General features: G+C 52.1%; 1 protein-coding gene across 1 annotated transcript; it reads right to left on the bottom strand.

The window, feature by feature from the left end:
* Nucleotides 1-11,285: 11,285 nt before the first annotated feature.
* On the bottom strand, nucleotides 11,286-18,728 carry Susd2 (sushi domain containing 2). The gene is made up of 15 exons (XM_050138490.1): nucleotides 18,573-18,728; nucleotides 17,178-17,385; nucleotides 16,826-16,977; nucleotides 16,135-16,302; nucleotides 15,452-15,626; nucleotides 15,127-15,328; nucleotides 14,859-14,944; nucleotides 14,508-14,776; nucleotides 14,269-14,412; nucleotides 14,008-14,166; nucleotides 12,937-13,185; nucleotides 12,532-12,798; nucleotides 12,251-12,427; nucleotides 12,058-12,163; nucleotides 11,286-11,935 (listed from the first exon to the last, which is right to left on the bottom strand). The coding sequence occupies exons 1-15, from the start codon at nucleotides 18,640-18,642 to the stop codon at nucleotides 11,911-11,913; spliced, it is 2,457 nt and encodes an 818-aa protein (XP_049994447.1). The 5' UTR covers nucleotides 18,643-18,728; the 3' UTR covers nucleotides 11,286-11,910.
* Between the last annotated feature and the right edge of the window lie 796 nt (nucleotides 18,729-19,524).

Genomic DNA, 19,524 nt, shown 5'->3' with positions numbered 1-19,524 from the left:
TTTTAACACACTGTAAACCATTTAGGTTTTATTCGTCTTTGAATCTCTCTTTACTGTATATCTCTCTTTTTCTGACCACAAGTCTTTAATTTGCTAGTCACTATGGCTAGGATTCAAACTGTGGCTTTGGTGGCTGGATCCAGCCCATTTTTTAGCTTTCTGAGATTCCAGCCTTATGGTGGAGGTACCAGCTATAGCCACGTTTATTGCCACAACTCTATAGCATTTCAAGGTCCCTGCCACCAAGCAAGCTGCAGCAGTCTGCTCGCAAACCACACTCAAATGCTCTGTACCCTGACCTCCTACCTGAAAGACTCAGAGTTTGCACTGGCAGGACGGCCCAGAGAGCCAGCATTTTAAAACAGCATGTTTTTTCCTGCTATGACTGAAAACCAAAAAGCATGCAGTCAGCTTTTCATCAACACCATTTACGTGTTTTGTGGCAGGACCTGCAAGGTTTTACAGCTAAAGCTCAGTCAGGAAGCCTCTCTTAAATGATAGTGCTTGCCTCTAGCAAACAGAGCCCACCTGAGAAAATGCTGCTACCAATAAGCCGTGCTTAACTCTATTCTTTTTTGTCTAGAATTACTTCCCAAGCTCTTTCAGGCTTTATGTGGATGCAGTTGTCCACACGTTGAGCACCAGAGATCTGTTTGCTTCTGCCACCTGAGTGCAGAGAGTAAAGGTGTTTGCTCGTAATGCCTGGCCTCGATTCACAGAATTCTAATGAAAGGAATTAGAATGATCTCAACTTCACAGATGAGGTTACTGGAGTGTTAATACTCCCAGGGTGACCTAGAATAAACACCAGGGTGAAACAGATGAACTTATGAGTGACCACACTAAACTCACTGGCTCACCAATGAGCCATAGGAATAGCCCTGGTGAGAAGCAATGGATGTCTACTCACCCCAGAGAGGGACTTGAGGACCAGACAAAGTACAGGCACTGCTACCGAAGTCCAACTTGGTGAACCAGTGAGTTTAACTGGGCTGACTTACAGGAATATGGGTGAAGGATTACTGACAAGAGAAGAAAGGACTCTGAAGACAGTGGCATCACCAGTGCCCACCCCAGCATGAGCAAGAGCTCACAAAAGCTGGGAATCCAGAGCATACTTGACAGCCCGAGGGCAGCTCAACAGGCGGAGAGTCTTTGCCTGGTAGCTCAGCTGGGCTGAACCTCTTCTAGGCTGTTTGGTGGTTTGTGTTTCTTCTAGGCCAGTGGTTTTCAATCTGTGAATCAAGACCCCTTTTGGGGATGGGATGAGCCTTTCACAGGGGTCAAAACAGTAGCAAAATTACAGTTACAAAGTAGCAATGAAGTAATTTTATAGTTGGGGGTCACCACAACATGGGGAACTGTACTAAAGGGTCACAGCATTAGGAAGGGTGAGACCCACTGCTCTAGGCTGCCCCACTGGTCTTCTCTCCCAGGATGCTTGAATTGATTTCTTCCACCAAGTGAGCTTGATCTGGGCCTCTTTGAGAACCTTACAGGTTGTCTTGTCTGAGTGACTCTCAGCAGTCTTTAGTGCTTATGTAATCTGTGGGAATAAGGGGTCTAGTGAATCTGGTCAGTTTTAGGGACTTCCTGAAGCTCTTTTGTTTCCTTTCTGTCTTAAGGAGCTTTCTGAAGGATGGAGGGTTTCAGTACTGAGAGGAAACTGCTACACCCCATCATCTTTCCATCCCCAAATGTAACAAAACAAACAAACAAACAAAAAACCAAACCCTAGTATAACAGAGGCCAGAGGAATGGCTACATATTCAAGGCCAGCCTATGATATATACAAGTACCAGGTTAGCTAGGGCTCTATAATAAGAAAGACCCGTTCTCAAAAAAACAGGAGAAAAAAAAAAGGAATAAACTATGTGAGCCAGAGGTGTAATAGTTGCCTAGCATAGTAAATTCCTGGGGTCTGGCCTTAGTATAGAGAAAAAAATGATAATTAAAAAAAATTCGGGCCAGTGAGATGCCTCAGAGGTTAATCAAGGCTGACTACCTGGGCTCAATGCCAGGAATTCACAGAGTAGGAAGGATGGAGTCCCACAGTTGTCCTCTGACCCGCACAGCGCTTCCATCCCCCAGTGTAATATGTAAAGGAAAAAGTAAAGCACTAAAATCCTTTATTTTATATTACTATATGCTAGCAAAAAAGAAGACGTATTTTAAAAGTGAAACCACATACAGAAAGAATAAAACAAGTAGAAAAATGAAGCCATCACTGAACATGGTGGCGCACACCTTTAATCCCAGCACTCAAGAAGCAGAGGCAGGAGGATGTCTGCGAGCTTGAGACCAATCTGGTTTATATAGGGAGTTCCAGACCAGCCAGGGCTCCATAATGAGACCCTGTCTGAAAAAAAAATTAAAAATAATTTTACTTTTTAATTTTAAAAGGTAACATGGGAAACTATCTTAAATAGCTGGTGGAGAACTTAAAGAAAAATTTCAATACATAATATGATATGGGGCTTTAAATTTCTTTAATATTTAAATATTTATAACTGATGGCCAAGATCCATTAGAAACCCTCACCGGGACATGAGTCACTTGTCCATTAGAAACATCACCAAGGACATGACTCACTTGTCCACACAAGAGTCCTCCAAATGCAGAAAGTTACTCAACTGAACTCATAAATCAGCACCGACAATTAAAACAACTCTGAGATCTGGGAAGGGCAAAATAAACAATTTGCAGGGAGAACCTTCCTCCAGGAATCCTCACAAACAGAGCCAGGAACAGCAGCAGTCTCTCACAGACTCTTCCAGAAAACAGAGGAAACGTTTCCCAGCCTTTAGACAAGTTAGCGTAAAGCTGACAACCTCCAAGAAGGCGGCAGAGGGTAATTTTAGAACGAAGGCGTGAGGGAGCCAAAGCCAAGGACGCGGAGCAGACCTTGTCACAGTTAGATATCAGAGAAACAAGCAGTGCCAGTCAGCGCTCTCACAGAATAGAGAGAGGAGCAAACACTGACCACCTCAATCCGCGCGGCAAAGCATTTGATAAAACTTGGCAACATTCACTCGTGCTAAACATTTGGAAATAGGAAACTTCCTCAATCTGATAGGATGTGGCTTTAAAAAAAAAAACAACCCTACAGGATAGAGAAGTTGTTTAACACATCAAAGTCTGGTAAGCAATTTACTGTGTCTAGTAAACAGATGTCTTGTAATAAAAAGTAATGCAAACACATGTCTAGTAATAAGGATTAATGCAACAATACTCATAAAAAATCCATAGTAAGGCATCATACTCAGTGACAAAACAAAAAACATCCTTTATTTTACATCAGTCACTTGCTTTTATCTTTCCCTTCAGTAGTAATATAAGGGAAGTCCTGGCCAGCACACAAACACACGCATGCACACACGCACACATGTGGGCGGGGGCACACACACACACACACACACACACACACACACACACAAGGCATAAAGATCAAAAGGGAGAAATGTGGGCGGGGGTGTACTCCGTGGTAGTGTTTGCTGGAGTCCCTGGCAATGGGAAAAGGCAAGGAAAGGCATCAGGGGCAGGGGCAGTGTTAGCTAGAGGCCGTGCACAGGGAAGGCTCGGTCCTCAAGTCACTGTCCTCCTATTGGTAGAGTAAGCAGACTGACCACCAGAACGGAGCAGGGACAGCAGACCTCTGACAGAGAACACACGCAGTCCAGTGGGAACGGACAGCTTGAATAGAGCCGTTGCGTCATCTGGACAGGAACAATTGCAGTTTGACCCCCCCCCACCTGAACAAACAATCTATTCCAGATGGTTTGAAAATCTAATTATGAAATATTAAACAAGAAAACAGAAACCATTCCATGACTTTCAAATAGTAAAATAACCAACTCTAAGAGAAAAAAAAAAAGTAACAGTCCATGAATCAGACTTCATCAACAATAAGAGTCAGACCGAGGATCAGGAATTAAATGTCAGCCTGGGATTCAGAGCCAAATCCTATCAGGAAGAGGAAGAGGAAGAGGAAGAGGAAGAGGAAGAGGAAGAGGAGAGAGGAAGAAAGGGAGGAAGGGAGAAGGGAAGGTTTACTCTGAATTTGGAAGTGGCCTTTGTGCAAGCCCGTAATCTGGGCCTTGGGGAGCAGAGCCAACTAGATTAGTCTAAGGTCATCTTCAGCTACACAGCAAATCCAGACCAGCTAGGGCTAAATGAGATCTCATGGTTTAAAAAAAAAAAGCCGAAAAGATTTACTTTGAAGGTTTCAGTTCATGATGCTTTGGGGGGCTGGGTTGGTAATCATTACCCACAGTGCTTGGGGGGGAGGAAACCCACTCCTCAAGGCTGGGAGCAGAAGCAAAAAGAGGCTGGGTCTTCACCTTTACTATGAGGGCGTGGCCATGGACTGGGAGATCTCCCACTAGAATCTACCTCTAAAAGTTATGTCGTCTCCCAGTAAAGGGTGACAAAGTCTTTAGCAATAGGGGAAGCATTTATCCCAAACACCAAAGATTAGATGGAATCTGATTGATTATTAATTAATTACATTTTCCCATGATATGGAATACACTTGGCAAAAATAACCAGCTTCAGCCTCGCATCTTAAGCCAGATGAGCCTTGTGAACATAGAGCTAAATATTCTAAATATGCAAAAATATTGCCCTGCAGCTCTATGTAAGGTGAATGCCAGGCAAAGCTGAGCTGTGGCGGGGTAAATTCAGACAGCGCCAGGCAGGATAGTGCGCCCGTGATTTCAGCACCCAGGAGGCTGAGTTGGGCTAGCAAGACACTATCTCAAAAAAAAAAAAAAAAAAAAAAAAAAAAAAAAAAAGGCTTGCCCGAGGGAAAAGGGAGAGAGAGGTGGTGAAGCATTGCTAGGGTGGGTACAGTTCATACTGGTCCAGTGTTTGGGTAGGTGGTGGTTGCCTGGGTGTGGTCAACTTTGGACTAATCCATGGAGCTATAATCCTTAGCTGGCTAGTAGTTTTCCTGCATATAGGTTTGGGTTTGTTTTTGTTTTTGTTTTGGACAGTCTCATGTCTTTATGCATAGCCCAGGCTAGCCTCAAACTCTCGATCCTCCTTTTGTCCGGCTTCCCAAATCCCAGAATTAGAGATCCCACATCTGGGGTTCTCACACGTTTTTCTCAGCCGTGTTTCCGGTTAGAAGGAGCCACAAGAAAGCCTCTTGCAATAGTGGACAGGAAGAAATGTCATTCTGGGGGCTCGTCCTCCCTACTGCTAATCTGTGGGTCAGCCTTCAGCTCTGCAGTCCAGGGCTGGGTTTCTGTGAAGGGTCCCAGCTCCTAAAGGCAAGCTTCATCGCCGCGGCAACTCCAAGGAGACACCCCCCCCACCAGCCACATTTCCTATTTCATTTTTGTAATTCATTCATTTTTCAAGAATGGTTTATTGAGTTTACTGCCAGGGAACAGTGGGATGGGTAACAGCTAGAATACAGCCTGCTTGTTATTCATACTTTACTTCTTTTAAATTTTACATGTATTTATTTATTTTGCATGTGTGTCTGGGTGTGCACATGCCACAGCTCATGTGTGGTGGTCAGAGGACCACCTGAGGGAATCTGTTCTCCTTTTATGTGTTCTGGTGTCAGACCTGGCTTAGCGGCAAGTGACCTGTTGCTCCATCTCGCTGCCCCTAGGTTTTTTTGTGTTTGTTTTTAACTTAAAAGCATATTTATTTGTTTTGGGGCATGTAGGTCAGAGGAAAACTTGCAGGAACTGGTTCTTCCCTTTGGTCATGTGGGTCCTGGGAATCAAGCTCAGGTTGAGAATCTTCAAAGCAAGCTCCTTCACCCACTGAACCACTTGGTCCTTAATTCCTATTTTTAAAGACAAGTTAGGCCAGGTGTGGGGCCATGCATAGTCCCAACTACCACAGAAACACAAGCAGGAGAAAAGCTCAATCTGGGGAGTTCTGGACCCACCATAGCAACAGGACGAGACCTGACCTCAAGAAATAAACAAAGCCGGGTTAATCCCAGCACTCGGGAGGCAGAGGCAGGCGGATCTCTGTGAGTTTGAGGCCAGCCTGGTCTATAAGAGCTAGTGCCAGGACAGGCTCCAAAGCTACACAGAGAAACACTGTCTCAGAAAACCAAAAAGGAAAGAAGAAAGAAAGAGAGAGAGAGAAAGGAAGGAAGGAAGGAAGGAAGGAAGGAAGGAAGGAAGGAAGGAAGGAAGGAAGGAGAAAGAAAGAAAGAAAGAAAGAAAGAAAGAAAGAAAGAAAGAAAGAAGGAAAAGAAAGAAAATAAACAAATTGGGCTGGAGAGATGGCTCAGAGGTTAAGAGCACTGGCTGCTCTTCCAGAGGACCTGAGTTCAATTTCCAGTAAACACATGGTGTCTCACAATCATTTATAATAGAGCTGGTGCCCTCTTCTGGTGTGCAGGCATACATGCAGGCAGAACACTATACATAATTTTAAAAAATCTTTAAAAATGAATTATTTATAAACAAAGGGGCTGGGGGTGTATCTCTGAGTTCTTGCCTGGCATGTCAAAGGCTCTGGATTTGATCTCTGGCAGAGAGAGAGAGAGAGAGAGAGAGAGAGAGAGAGAGAGAGAGGGAGGGGGGGGGGGAGAGAGAGAGAGAGAGAGAGAGTGACAGAGATTGAGAGAGGGAGAGGGAGAGAGAGAGAGAGAGAGAGAGAGAGAGAGAAGGGAAAGGAAGAAGGGAAGGAAGGAATAAAGGGGGGATGCCTGGCTTGGTGTGTCTCCTCATCTCAGGAGAATAGGGTCTGATCCAGAAGGACCTGGAGTTCAAGCCCGCCTTGGCTACAGAGAACTTGTCTTAGAAATAAGTGAGCAAAATGAGCTGTAAACAACAAAGGCCCGTAAGCCAGGCATGGTGGTCCTCAGCTGGCTGGCTCTGAGGTAGGAGGGTCATGGTGAGTTTGAGGCTAATTTGACTAAATAGTGAGTTCAAGGCCAGAGTGGGCTACATAGATTCTAAGAAAAAAAAAAACAAATAAAAAGAAGGAGAAGAGGGGGGAGGAAGGAGGGATGGCACATGGGATGCTGGGGCAGGAGGTTCAGTATTGGTTTCACTCAGGGAGTATCAAGCCTGGGCTTTGATCCCCAGAAGTCCATCCCCGCCTCCAGCTATCGGAGAAGCAGGTCCCGCAGCGGTGGGAGGGGTGCACCAGCTGTCTCTAAATCTGTCCTCTGCTCTGTGTTGGAGCTTGAGGTCTGTGCAGCAGGAAGTTGGGAGGGGAAAGAATGTGACCTAGGGCAGGGGCCCCAGAGCTGGCTGGAACGCCCTGTGCAGACTGAATCCCAGGGGAAGCACTGACTCGGCACCTGTTCCTGTTGTCACGGGTGGACGAAGGTTTCCCTCGGGAGCAAGGACCCTTTATCGCACATCAGGCCTGGGAGTCTGCACAGCCAAAGGCCAAAGCAGGGGAATGTGGGTCACCTGCAGGCTAGGCTCTGCTAACCCCAATAGGTGGATCCCACAGATCAGCTGCAGGGAGGGTGAGCCCCCAAACGACATTTCTTCCTGTTCGCTATTGCAAGAGGATCTCTTGTGCTCATCCTAATCAAAGGCAGAGAAAGTAAAGTGTGGGAAACAGGCAGCTTAACTAAACTGACAAAGGTACCGAGCTCCCCGCCCCTACATTTGGCAAAGAGTAAAGCCAGAGAGATGTCCTTGAGCAATGGTGAGTTAGTCGGTGGTGTTAGGCATGTGTGTGTGTGTGTGTGTGTGTGTGTGTGGCTTTTGGCTCTCGGAGGGTGTTGTGTGTCCCAGTTCATCAGCCAGCCTGTGTAGATTGCTTCTTCAAGGAGGCCAGACCTGATTGCATGACTCTACAGAGTAGAGCAGTGTGTGTGTGGGGGGGGGGGGGGACCTCAGCCAGGGTGCCCCGCGGCTGCCGTGTTCCGTGAAACGCTTCTCAGCTGAAGGCTGCTTTAGCCCTGACATTTAGTTTCAAAGCTAACGGGAAATGCAAGGCCAGGTTTTCTTAGCTCTCTTTCTGGTGTTTCACGCTTTTAAAGCCAGGTGTGGTGGTGCACGACTTTAATCCCAGCACTCAGGAAGCAGAGGCCAGCATGGTTTGTACAGCAAGCTCTAGGCTAATCCAGGCTACACAGTGAGACTGTCTCAAAAACATTATTTTTGTAGCAGAGTTTCAATGTGTTTTCAGTCCTGAAACTCAGCTTCCCAAGTGTTGGGACCAGAGGCAGGGACCACTACGTTCTAATTGATCTTCAGAGGGACCCTCTGATGGCAACAAGGACCTTCTCCAAAGGCATCACGGCAGGGTCACAAACGACGTTCACTTCTCGGGTTTGTAGTTCTACAGGATGGCTGAACAGATTGGGGTGAGAGTGGCCTTCGCATGCTGGAACCTAGCTGGGACACAGGTTGCCATGGCTTCCGACGTGACCCTTCGCTTTGCGTGACAAGAGCAGGGGAAAGAGCCTAGAGGGGTGCCAATGGGTTTCATTGAGCTTGCACCGGAAGTATCCTGTCTAGACCTGCGATCATCCCAGGCACAAGGGAGGCTGGGAAATGTAGTACAGTGCCCGGCTGGGTCTGTGTGTGTAGGCTGCTGAGGCAGGAGCAGGCATCCACTCAGGCTCCCTTCTCTGATGCTCGCCCTCAAGAACTCAGCGGGTGCCAGGCACCTCCTGCTGCTTCCTGGCTCTGAACTTGAGGCAGGGTCCTCTCAAGCAAGCTCCGTAGAAACCTGCCAGTCCTCACCCACTGACTCTCAGCCATTACGGAGCTTTTCAAGGGAACCATCTTGGTAGGAGAGGAAGGATAGAACACCCTTCTGCTGTGTTTGTTCCCAGTTCTTAGCCAGTGACCGGCCCTAGTTCCTCAAATTCCCAGGTCTGGGGGACAGAAGAGAAGCAGGCACTTTCCTCTGCTTCCGCCGCCAGAGTCTGCAGTGACACTTTTTTCTGTGACTCTCGCTGGGTATTCCCACATAACCTCACCGTTCTGGCTTCTGTTGGTTCCTGGGCTCCATCAAACCAGGAACACACATCTCCTTTTGTCTGTCTAGCAGCAATGCTAGAATCCTGCAGGTGATTTGCTGGCTCCTATTCGCTCACCTGGTTCTCCCATCACCTGTTCCTAAGCACCTAGATTACTGTCTAACCATTGCCCATGGATACAGGAGCTGGAGGGCTCAGCATGGGGTTCAGAGAGCTGGGTATTCTTACTCCAACCAGGGGTAGGCTGTCTGCAAATTCCCCGTGTTGCCCTCCTGCAAACCCTAGGGCTGGTGTTAGAGAAACACCTGGTTGAGGCCAGGGCCCTGCGATGCTCTGAGGGTCTTCACTTCTGGTACCTTCTGTCTTCCTACAGGCTGAGCAGCACCTGGTTTCTCTGGACCCCTAGGGAAGTCCCTGTCATGTGACCGGGCTTCCCAGTCCAGCCTGGCCTTGGTGCTAAAAACAACATACGTTTGGGACCAGAGCACCCATTTTTATTCTTTAGATGGGAGGTGCGGGCACAGGGCTAGGGCCCATCCTGGGGACATCCTTGTGGGAATGAGTGCAGGTCAAAGTAGACGGTGCTTTACTTACAATGAAGTCTGGATGCTTCAGTTCTGGCAAGAGAGATACCCTGAGTGTCCCCCATCTAACCTCACTGCTCCCCAGACAGACCTACAAGTTCTCAGGGTGTTCCTTTAGTGAAATGGCCCTGACCAATTTTGAAGTTCCAGCCTGTCTTTTTCACGAGACGGGAAGCCTCACCATGCATATAGGCTGACCCCAAACTTATGAGCTCAGGCAATCCTCCTGTTTCAGTGTCCGGAGTAGCTGAGACTATAGGCATGTTGCCAGTCAGTTTAGAGCTCCTGGGGTCCTGGGGTAGAGACCTCCTAGAATGTTCTGATGGGCCTGTAGCTACTCCCCCATGGGACTCCCCGCTCCCACATGAACAGGCCCTATCCAAGAAGCTAACCTCTCACTCACTGGCTGGCCGGGCTTAGCTTGGCTCAGCGACCCTCCTGGGAACTCAGGCAGTGGGAGGCAAGCCCTACTTTACCTCATCTGTGAGAGGAAAGTTCCAGACCGACAGCCAAGACAGAAACCCTCAGTCCTACCCTACCCTGAGCTGCAAACCTAAAGAAAGAGAAAAATGAAGCAGTGTGTGTGTGTGGTGGGGGTGTGGGAAGTCAGAACCTAGGAAGCTGCCCCCTCCTCTGGCATTCAGGTGCTCCATCCTCCAAGCCTGGAGGTCCCGGGTGTTCACACACAGTGCGTCCCATCATGCAATTCCTTCTGGAAACTCAGAGGGACCCGCCCTTGCCACTCAGTTCTTCCATTTCTGGCCAGGACTTCTGGCTATGGGGAAAGGTTAAGTGGAAAGGTTGGACTCCTCTTCAGCCAGTATCAGCTGGACAAACCTGTACAACCTTTCTGAGATTTCTGAGTCTGGGAGACGACATGGGGTGTGCAGGAGCCTTGGCTGGAGTGTGAACAAGCTAGCAAGGGGGTTGTCATCCTCATCCCTAACCACCTAAGATCAGGTGCCCCCAGCATTAAGCGCTCCTGCCCTCTTCTGCCCTCTTGTGGCGGCTGCCCCTGGAATTGCAGCACACTAAGTCCCATATGGGATTCTCCAGCAGTAGGTGGAGCTCTGCCCCACTTTTTGTCTGAGACGGAAGGTACAATTCTGAGTCCACCCTACTTTATCTAGGCCCCTCGCTACACTCATTCAAACAAAGGAGAACTTTGGGCTTGTCCTTCTGCTGGCGACTGATCTGTTTCCACGGCAATTTGCTTCAGGACTAGGTAGGTCTGGGACGAATAAAAGAGGCTTAGTTCTGTGCCTAGCTTCTGGACATCTCTGGCCGGAGGGGCATGGGTTCTAGTTATCTGAGGACTTAGGCATGGCCCTTACAGTGACGGCACCTGGGCAGGGTTTGGAGCTCAGGCCAAGCTTGTGCTCACCGTGTTAGGGAACACCACGGGTAGCATGTTTGCCCTTCCTGAAGCACAGTAGCTCATGAACGGTAGAGGAACCAGTGTCACCGTGGCCAGCGCTTGAGGGTGATGTGTGAGAACCTGTTTGGAGAGGAGGTAGGGCTTGGCGGAGGGCACCTGTCTCGCCCATCTCCCAACATGACAGCCCTGCGGAGCCTTTTGCAAGCATTGGCCTTTTTTTTTCGCTGGTTCCCGTGATGCTTCTTAATCCTCCTTGCACATGGAAAAGCTTGGGGGAGACTACGTCAGGGGAAGCAGGAGCGGCGGAAGCAGGCGGGGTTCAGCCTGATGTTATTAGTGGGTGACCTCCCAGGCAACTACGGAACAGTTGGCGAAGCACAGGCAGAGGCACACGGGGAAGAGGTAACACGAGCTTGTTTTCTTCTTGTACAGGCAGGGAAGGGTGTTCCTGAGTACGCAACAGAAGAGGTAGGAGTACAAGCCTGCTGAGCTAAGGGTGTCTCTCTTTTTCTGGAGGACTCACTCTCTCTGCTCAGGCCCTGAGGCCTCTCCTCACTGTGGGACTGGGCCTACTGGGCTCTCCAGTTGGGTCATGGTGCAGTAGCCAAGGCAGCTCGGTTCTGGGGGCCCTCACAGGACGGGCAGGCAGTCTATCAGGCTCTGGGGAGTGAGGGACTTGTGAGCTTCCAATGCAGGACCATTTGGGCTTGGGACCTGGGCACTCCAGCTCTAGGACAGGGCAAGAAGATCCCTCAAGTCCGAGAAATCAGAGCCATAACCATTAGACAGAGTTCAGATTACTGATGGAGAATTGCGGGGGGGGGGGGGGATGTCCAGGAGTTGGCATATCTGGCATCGTGTCTTCCTCAGTCAGGACAGGTTAGTCACAGGTTTGGGGTCCGCAGCATTGAAGGCACAGATAGTAGATGTGGGAATCAGGACTAGGGTACATGTGACTGGAGCTGCTCCTGCGAGGCTGGGTCTTGGCGGCCATGATGCTGTCCACTAAGCGTGCTCCTGTGTCAGGGCTGTGAACTCCACATGGCCCTGTAATGGATATGGGTTTAAAGTGGCACACGGGTCCCACCAACTACTTCTAGGGCCTAAGAAAGCTTGAGGGACGGAGGTGGGGGTTCTTAAGTGATGTCCTCCCGCGGGTGGAACCTTACATGTTGTTCTTCCTGCGGCGGTGCAGCAACACATAGATGATAGAAATCAGGGCCACGATGGCCAGGCCTCCGAAGATGATACTCAGCAGCACTGTGTAGCTTCGTCCTGGCAGAGATGAGAGTAGCGGGCAGTGGTCAAGGAGACACAGGTGTGTGTGCAGAGGCCAGATGGCTCACGGGAGGGGCATCTCACCTGGCTGACACTCTGGGGTAGGTGTAGACCAGGTACCATCAGCTCGGCATTTGCTGGTCTCGGACCCTACCAAGCTGTAGCCACTGTGGCAGCTGAAACGGACGGTGGAGTTCACCAGATACTTCATGCCTTCCTTGTGCCCATTCGAGGGTGGGGGTAGCCAGCCGCAGGACACCACTGGGGTAGGGGTAGAGCACCAAGGACAGGCCTGAGCTGCTGGCCGCTGAGCGGGGCTCGACAGCCTGAGGGGTCCACCCCTTGACTCCCTTGCCACCCCTTACCAGGTTGTAGGCTCCCCAGACGTTCTTGGTGCAGCCGGAGGGCCGTCCGTGTGGCGCTGCCCACACTCACGCTCCCAGTGCTTATGGCGTCAAGGATGCAGAAGCGGTCGTTCTCGCACAGTCCAGACACTGCTTCTACCTGGCTGAGTGTGAGCTCATTGAAGAAGAGTGGCTTGAAGTTGGGGTCGTGCTTGGGTTGGTTCAAGAATTTGGAGACCAGAAATGAAGAGTCATAGGTGAACAAAGAAGAGGTGTTGGGAACAGCCCCTGGGGAGACAGGCGGCAGTCTTGTGTGGGCACAGTTCTCTGCCACTGCCAAGTTTCTCTCCTTGATCCGTTGTCACCCTGTCCCATCCCCTCTCACCCTCCCTGCCCTGCATATTCCCCCACCCCGGGGTCACTCACAGTTGGCTCCAAACTGGAACACCTGCTGATCGCTGGCGTCAGGGGGCAGGACCTGCTCATCACGCAGGGTGAAGTCATCTTTGGGGTTATCATTGAGTGTTCCCAGGAGACCACGGGTGTGGGTCAGGAACTTCTCAGGCAGCAGGACGGTCACACTCAGAAAAGGACCTTGTACGCTGACCTCAAGGCCGGCCCCCGACGACAACATGACTGACACCTTATCCTCAGAGGCCACTGACAGGAACATGCCTGGCCATAAGTAGATATGGGTTAGGGCTGCCCTCTTGGCGCCTGTGCTCTGCCCTCCAACCCTTGTCACAGCACCAGGGTAGGGTAGAGGGTACTTAGAGGAAAAAGGAGGATGTACCCAGGTCTAGCTACTGACTCTGGCCGCCATTTCCATCTCACAGCTGCATGCATCCAGACTGCAGATGGCTGGTCCCAAGGCCATCCCTGCAGGGATTTCCCCTTCTCCATGCTGAGGCCAATCCCCGACGTGACTACAACAGCCTGGCCTGCTGTGGCTCTTCCTGAAGGTCTTTTGGATGCTCTTACCCCCCCCCCCCCGGAGCCATTTCAGGGTTCAACTCTGGGGTAGTGTAGCCTGGTGGTAAGGGAGACGGATGCCACTGCTGTGGCTCCTGGCTGCCACTTCCAACCCGTGTTCGCCTGTGTTCTTAAATCTGTAGGGCTGGCTGGTGCCTTTGCAGTGGGTTTTGAAAATGGAGCAAGGGGCCACAGCAGGAGGCGAGTGCCATCATCATGGTCTTTAGGCTTCTGTGGGCTCTGTGGGCTACGTGCTAGTCACTGGCCTTTCAGGGCTCTGAGCAGGCCCTATAGTTTTGACAGGCATTCCCATGCATATGAAGGTATGAGAAGAGACCTCGGGCTGAGCAACTGCTCCCTTTGGCCTAAGATCCCCCAACCTGTGACCCTGTGCATCCTGACTTTCCAAGGCCCGAGAAACCTTTGCTTTTGTATTTGAGCCCCGGAGTCTACCGCCTCTTGTGGCAGGAACGAGGGACAGCATGACAGCCGTGGGTAATCCCTGCATTGGGCTTGGCCACTCACCCTTGAGGTCCATCCAATTCTGTTCAGTGAAACTGAGGGCTTTCTGGTTCAACAACACTTCCAGGGCCTGAGGACTGCCAGCTAACCGCACCTCTACTACATCCGAGTTGCCTTCCTGGACAGCCACTGAAGTCAGTCCCGTGCCACGGGCCTGGGTGCCTAGGTAGCAGATACAGAATGGGGTTCTTTTGGTTCCCGTCTGCTACCCTGGATGACCCAACAGTGCCACCCCCAAATACAGACCATGGGGCCCTGCCTCACCATTGGGCATTCTCCCGGGCTCGGCCCGTCCCTGTACCCTCAGGTCAGTCAGTCTCGCCTCCAACAGCACGTACTCGCCGCTCCCGCTGAATGAGAAGCTGGTGCCATCGAAGGTGACAAAGTGGGGGTCCCCAAAGGCAGAGGCTGAGGTGAAGTCAGAGGGTCAGGTAAACTTCCTGGGCCTCTTCCACCCAGGCATGACCCTCCCTCTGCGATCAGGCACCCAGGCCCACACCCACCCAGGCGTGGAGGTCTGTAGGTGCGGCAGTCACTGGAGGGCCGCCGCTTCATGTAGCGGGGACACTCAGGTGCCCAGAGACAACAGTAATAGAAGCTGATGACATCGTAGAGCCAATGGGACATGCCCGGGACACGGGGAGGGGTGCGGTATGGGGGTGCGCCCCAGTCATGGCCGCGGTCAGGGGTGCTGCCGCCCGTCGAGTCTGAGGTCAGGAGTTGTGTGCCTGCTGCCGTGTAGCAGCACTGCTGGCCCGAGCCATACCTGGGGCTAGGGTAAGAGCAAGTCAGGGGCCATGTTGGCCACGTCCCCGGATCCCTGCCCATCCCTTATCCCTGGTCGGGTAGCTCACCTGGCCTGCACGGAGCGCACACAGTGCACAGCCCCTGGGTGGTAGGTGCAAACACTGCCTTGCTCAATGTCACAGCCGTAGTCCGTCTGCAGAGTACCCAGGAGCTATCACCTGGGCTCTGCATTCCCTCCTCCCTGAGGACCAACCCCAAGGAGACCTTCAGATCCCACCCTACCTCCTGGTGGCCTCTGTCTATTCAGTCAGGGAGGTTGGCCCCGCCTGTCCTCCTCCCGCTTTCTGGGGGGCCATAATAGGTTCAGGGGCTTACAAAGAAGCGGCCAGAGTCAGCCCTGGCCTGGGCCAGAGTGCAGGGGCAGTCTGGCAGCTCCGTCAGGAAGTTGGGCAGTTGATCTTCCAGTGCCTCCCAGGCTAGGCATTGTTCACGGGCCCAGGCTACAGAGTCTGCCCGGAAGTCGTCCCCCAGGTGCCAGGCCAGCGCGTGATCATTGGTCCAGAGTGCCAGCACATCCCTGAGGGAGAAATGATGCAGCGGCTAGGGACTGGCTGCTAAGCACCTGACCCCCGGGTTTTCCTCGGTAAACCCTGTGGTCTGCAGGCGATGATCCCGGCATATCGTCTGCTGAGGCCCTTACTGTTGCCCAGGATAGTTCTTGCTGCTGCTGATCCTCAGAGCTCCCACTTTCCACTTCTGGTGCTCAGGAGATGCGGGCTTTGGGGTGAAAGTAAAGACGCCGGAATTGGGGGTGTTTCCAGTCAGAGTGTACAGATAGGACCACTTTGCTGTCCAGTCCTCCGAGTAGGGTTTTCCTAGAGGAAGAGGAGACCATGATCAGCCCTCCCATGGCCCCTTCCTTCCCTCAGTGTCTGGAACTGACAGCCTGACTGATAGGCAGAAAGCAAATGGATAGAGAGATGGTCCCTGTGGTTGGACATGCTCTCATGCTTCAGCAGGGTCCCCGGCTTGGGTGACCAGTGGGGACACTCTTGAATCACTGGCTCTGATCCATGCCAGGCTCAGAGGTGACGGAGTAGAGGTGGTTGCTTCTGTCTTCAATATACACTAGCTACTCAAAGGTCGCAGTATCCAACACTCTTGCTGGATCTGGGGTCCACCCCGCATTCCGGAAGGGGCTGCTCTTCTCTTCACCTAGCTGCAAAATCCTCCTCCTCTGCCGCGCTGGCCTCACATCCCTTCTGACTCTCCATTTGCAAACTGTTTCCCATGTCCCTGCCTCCAACCCCACCTGGGACTCATTGTCTCCTAGCTGAGGGTCTGAAGTTCCCAACACCTCTACCGGCCCTTGGCAGGCCCCACCTGTCTCCTCGTAGCCCCACAGCTCAATGGTGACAGTCGGCGTGGGCAGCACGGAGGTGTTCCAGGTGAGGCTGAGGTTCCCAGTGGTGTTGGAAGTGCCGTAATATTGCCAGCGGGTCTCGTTCACCAGCTGGCTCTTCTCAGACTCGGATACTTTGTAGGGATGGGCTGTGCAGGGGTGACGAATGAGAGGGGACTTGATGGCACAAGAGACCTGGAGGACTCTGAGAACCTCTCAATAACAAACACTGAAAGCAGCTAGGTGACAGTCTCCCTCAGGGTCTCTCGGCGGGAAGACACCATGGCCAGGAGAGATGAAGGCCTGGCCTGCAGAGCTGAGGACCCAATCCAGATTCCAGCTCTCATTTGGCCCTTCCTCAGCCCCTTGCTGAGGGACCATCAGGGGCCAAGTCTAGGCCTGAACCATCTTGATGGGGACCCCACAGCTCCAACTCCTTGTGGGCTGGGACTCTGGCCTAGATGCCATGGGTGGAGTAATGATAGAAGCCCTCACCCAAGGGACTGGTTCAGCCAGAGGGACGGGTAGGCAGACTGGGTGTAGTATCAGTATACATGGATTAACGTTGGGGAAAGTCCCCTGGTCTTGGGCTGCGGATGGGAACCAGGGCCCACGGGAGGGTGGGGTCTATGGGCTTAGAGCCTAGACGAGCTTGGCAGAGTGAGGGCTCACCAGCTAGCCAAGTGCCTGCACGAGGGAAGGAACGGCCGTTGTCCAGTGAGATGGTGAAGGGAATGTGGCCGCTTTCATAGAGCAAGGGTGATATACAGTGTACTCGGGTCGAATTGTCGATATAGCCAAGGGTCTGGATACTGTCTTTAAACCTGAGGGAAAGAGATGGTAGAGTCAGCCCGAGCCAACAGCTCAGAAGACTTATACTGCTCCTCAGGGAATGGATTATCCTAGGTGTTCCTTTATCTTCCTGCATGCCCTTGGTCCCAGGGTGCTACCTCCAGCTCCCCACCACACATGTGGGGTTGAGAGTGTGGGAGCCCCGATGACCCAGATGCTTAGGTCCCCCCACCTGCAAATGATGCCATCCGTAGAGCCAGGCCACTCCAAATGCTGCACCACAAAGTCTTTGCCACCCATCATGGAGCCTGAGGTGGGTGAAATCTCTAGGCAGTAGTCCAGAAAGTCTTCACAACAGGTGCCAAGGCCCGAGCAGGTCGGATGACAAGAGCAGAGTCCATCCTGTTCCCCACAGCGCAGGGAGCAGCTACCCTGGGCACCTGGAGAAGAAACTCCCGTGTATTGGGGTCAATTACCCTACACACAGGGCCTGTGTACCCTGGAGTCCAAGAGAAGCCTCAGTGGATGCTGACCAGGAATTGCTTTGGCTACCAAATGACACAGTGGAAAGCCATTGGTTCATCTTAGCACATAGCCACCAAGAGTCCCATTCAAGGTCCAGGAGGGAATGGTGTCTAGGTTGAGCTTTTCCCATCTTTTTCTGGGGGTAGGGTAACAGTTGAATCCCAGAGAGCCCCACCCTCTGCAAAGGCAGCCAGGACACTCCCTTTTAGGGGACAGGAGGAACATTCCAGTGAGGATTCCAGCACAATGTAGTTTGGGTGTACACCACAGGCATTGTGGACATCTTGTTCAGGCCTTCCGCTGTGGGCTGTGGAGACCTGTGGCAGGGCTAGATTTCAGCCCCAGGACTGCAAGGCCAAGACCAGGGTGGGGTGTTAAGTTCTCAGGCCAGAGCCCATCTCCCAGCAGGCTGTTGCCAGGCCCTTGATGAAGGAGGTCCACCAAGAGCCAGGCCCGGGCCTCAGCCACCAGCCTCACTTCACTAAGTGGAGTGTTTGCACGTCAAGAGCAGCAATAAATATTTATTGGCTAAGGACTCAATGACTGCAAGGGGTGTGGGAAGATGCTTCAAGATGCCAGGAGATAAAAGTATCAAAAGGGCGGTGACACTTTCCTGTGATGGAAGATAGGGTGAGGCAGGGGACTGCGGGCTGGTAACTCCCAGCTCAGCTCAGGGAGAGGCTGAGGCAGGGGACCGTGGGCTAGTGACTCCCAGCTCGGCTCAACCTTCTCGCTAGACTTTCTTGATTCAGCTGATAGGAACCAGCACAGGGACAGACAGAGGCTGGAGCTCTGTATGTGATCACACCCTTCACTGGGGCTGGGAGTGCAGGCCAAGGACTCTTGGGTCTCCCCCGCTTCCTTCCTAGACCATGTTCTTAAGTGTCCAGGGAGCGCAGTTTGAGCTTGAGTCAGACCTCCCATCTCTACCAGAAATGTCTAGAAGCAGAAGCCTCAGAATTTCTTCCCAGTACTCCCCAGCACAGCCACAGATGGACTGCCAGATGGACAGACGCTGAACCCAGAGGGGTGTCTGCTTAGGGCCTGCCTGCCTGATCAGGCAGATAAACAGGGAGGGCTCAGAGGGCAGAGTGGGGCATACCTGCTGTGGACTTGGGGCCTGGGATGGTCACCAGCAGCATCAAAATCCAAGGCAAGAGGGCCAGCTTCATGGTGCGTCCTGGGTGTGCAACCAGCAGCAGGCAGCACAGAGGCTCACAGATTGCAGGACGGGATCCCTCTCTGCTGGCCTGGCTCCGCCTACCAGCCCCGCCCAGCGTTCTGCGGCACCACTCCTCCCCTTCCCTCCCCCCTCCTCTCAAAGTCCACAGGTGCCCTTAGAGACCAACAGCCTGATCTGCCTAGCTAGCACATTCTTGTTCCATCGGCACCGCCTTGGGACCCTGTGTGCGCATGAGGGGCTGGAGTGAGCAGGCATCAAGACCTTTGGCACGTGAGAAGCCAGCTGGCGGACGCTGCGAGGCAGCTCAGACCCTGGGTCACACAGTCCAGTCTTGTGTGCGAGGCTTCTACAGGGTGGTGACTTAGTCCTGGTCCCTTCAGGACAGACGCAGACCTCTGCTTTCCTTAGGGAGGTGTTGCTAATGCCCACTCGGCCTGACGGAGGTGGAGCAGGACTTAATCTTCTTGGCATGTAAGGTGCTTGGCATGGAGTTGAGACTGGGTCACTTCTGATTCACAGCAGGCTTTAGAGGAACCCAGGGCCTTAGTGCTGCCATTCGGCGAGCTAACATACCCTGTTCTGGGTTCCTGAAGCTTCTGCAGAGAAGGAGCCAGATGGAGACCCTCTTGTGGCTCCTGGTAGTCCTTGATGCCAGGGTGGCCCATGAAGGTCCCCAAGCTTGGGCTTGTTACAGGAGAGGGAAGCTGCTGTTTCTCAATGCAGACACATTGGCTAGCCTCAGGGGAGGAGGAGGTAGGCAGGTTGGCCAATGAGCCGAAGTCTTCTGGTTCGGTTGGTGATCCTTCTCTGCTCCTGGGTCTCTGCCAGCCCATTGTTTCAGGCCTTGTCCCTTCTTAGTCAGGGCTGGAGC

The sequence above is a fragment of the Alexandromys fortis genome, unplaced genomic scaffold (genome assembly GCF_014885135.2).
Source record: "Alexandromys fortis isolate MF-2015 unplaced genomic scaffold, M_Fortis_MF-2015_v1.1 scaffold_9, whole genome shotgun sequence".
Lineage (NCBI taxonomy): Eukaryota > Metazoa > Chordata > Mammalia > Rodentia > Cricetidae > Alexandromys > Alexandromys fortis.
Note: the sequence above shows the minus strand (reverse complement) of the source record. Positions and strands in the feature narration are given on the sequence as shown.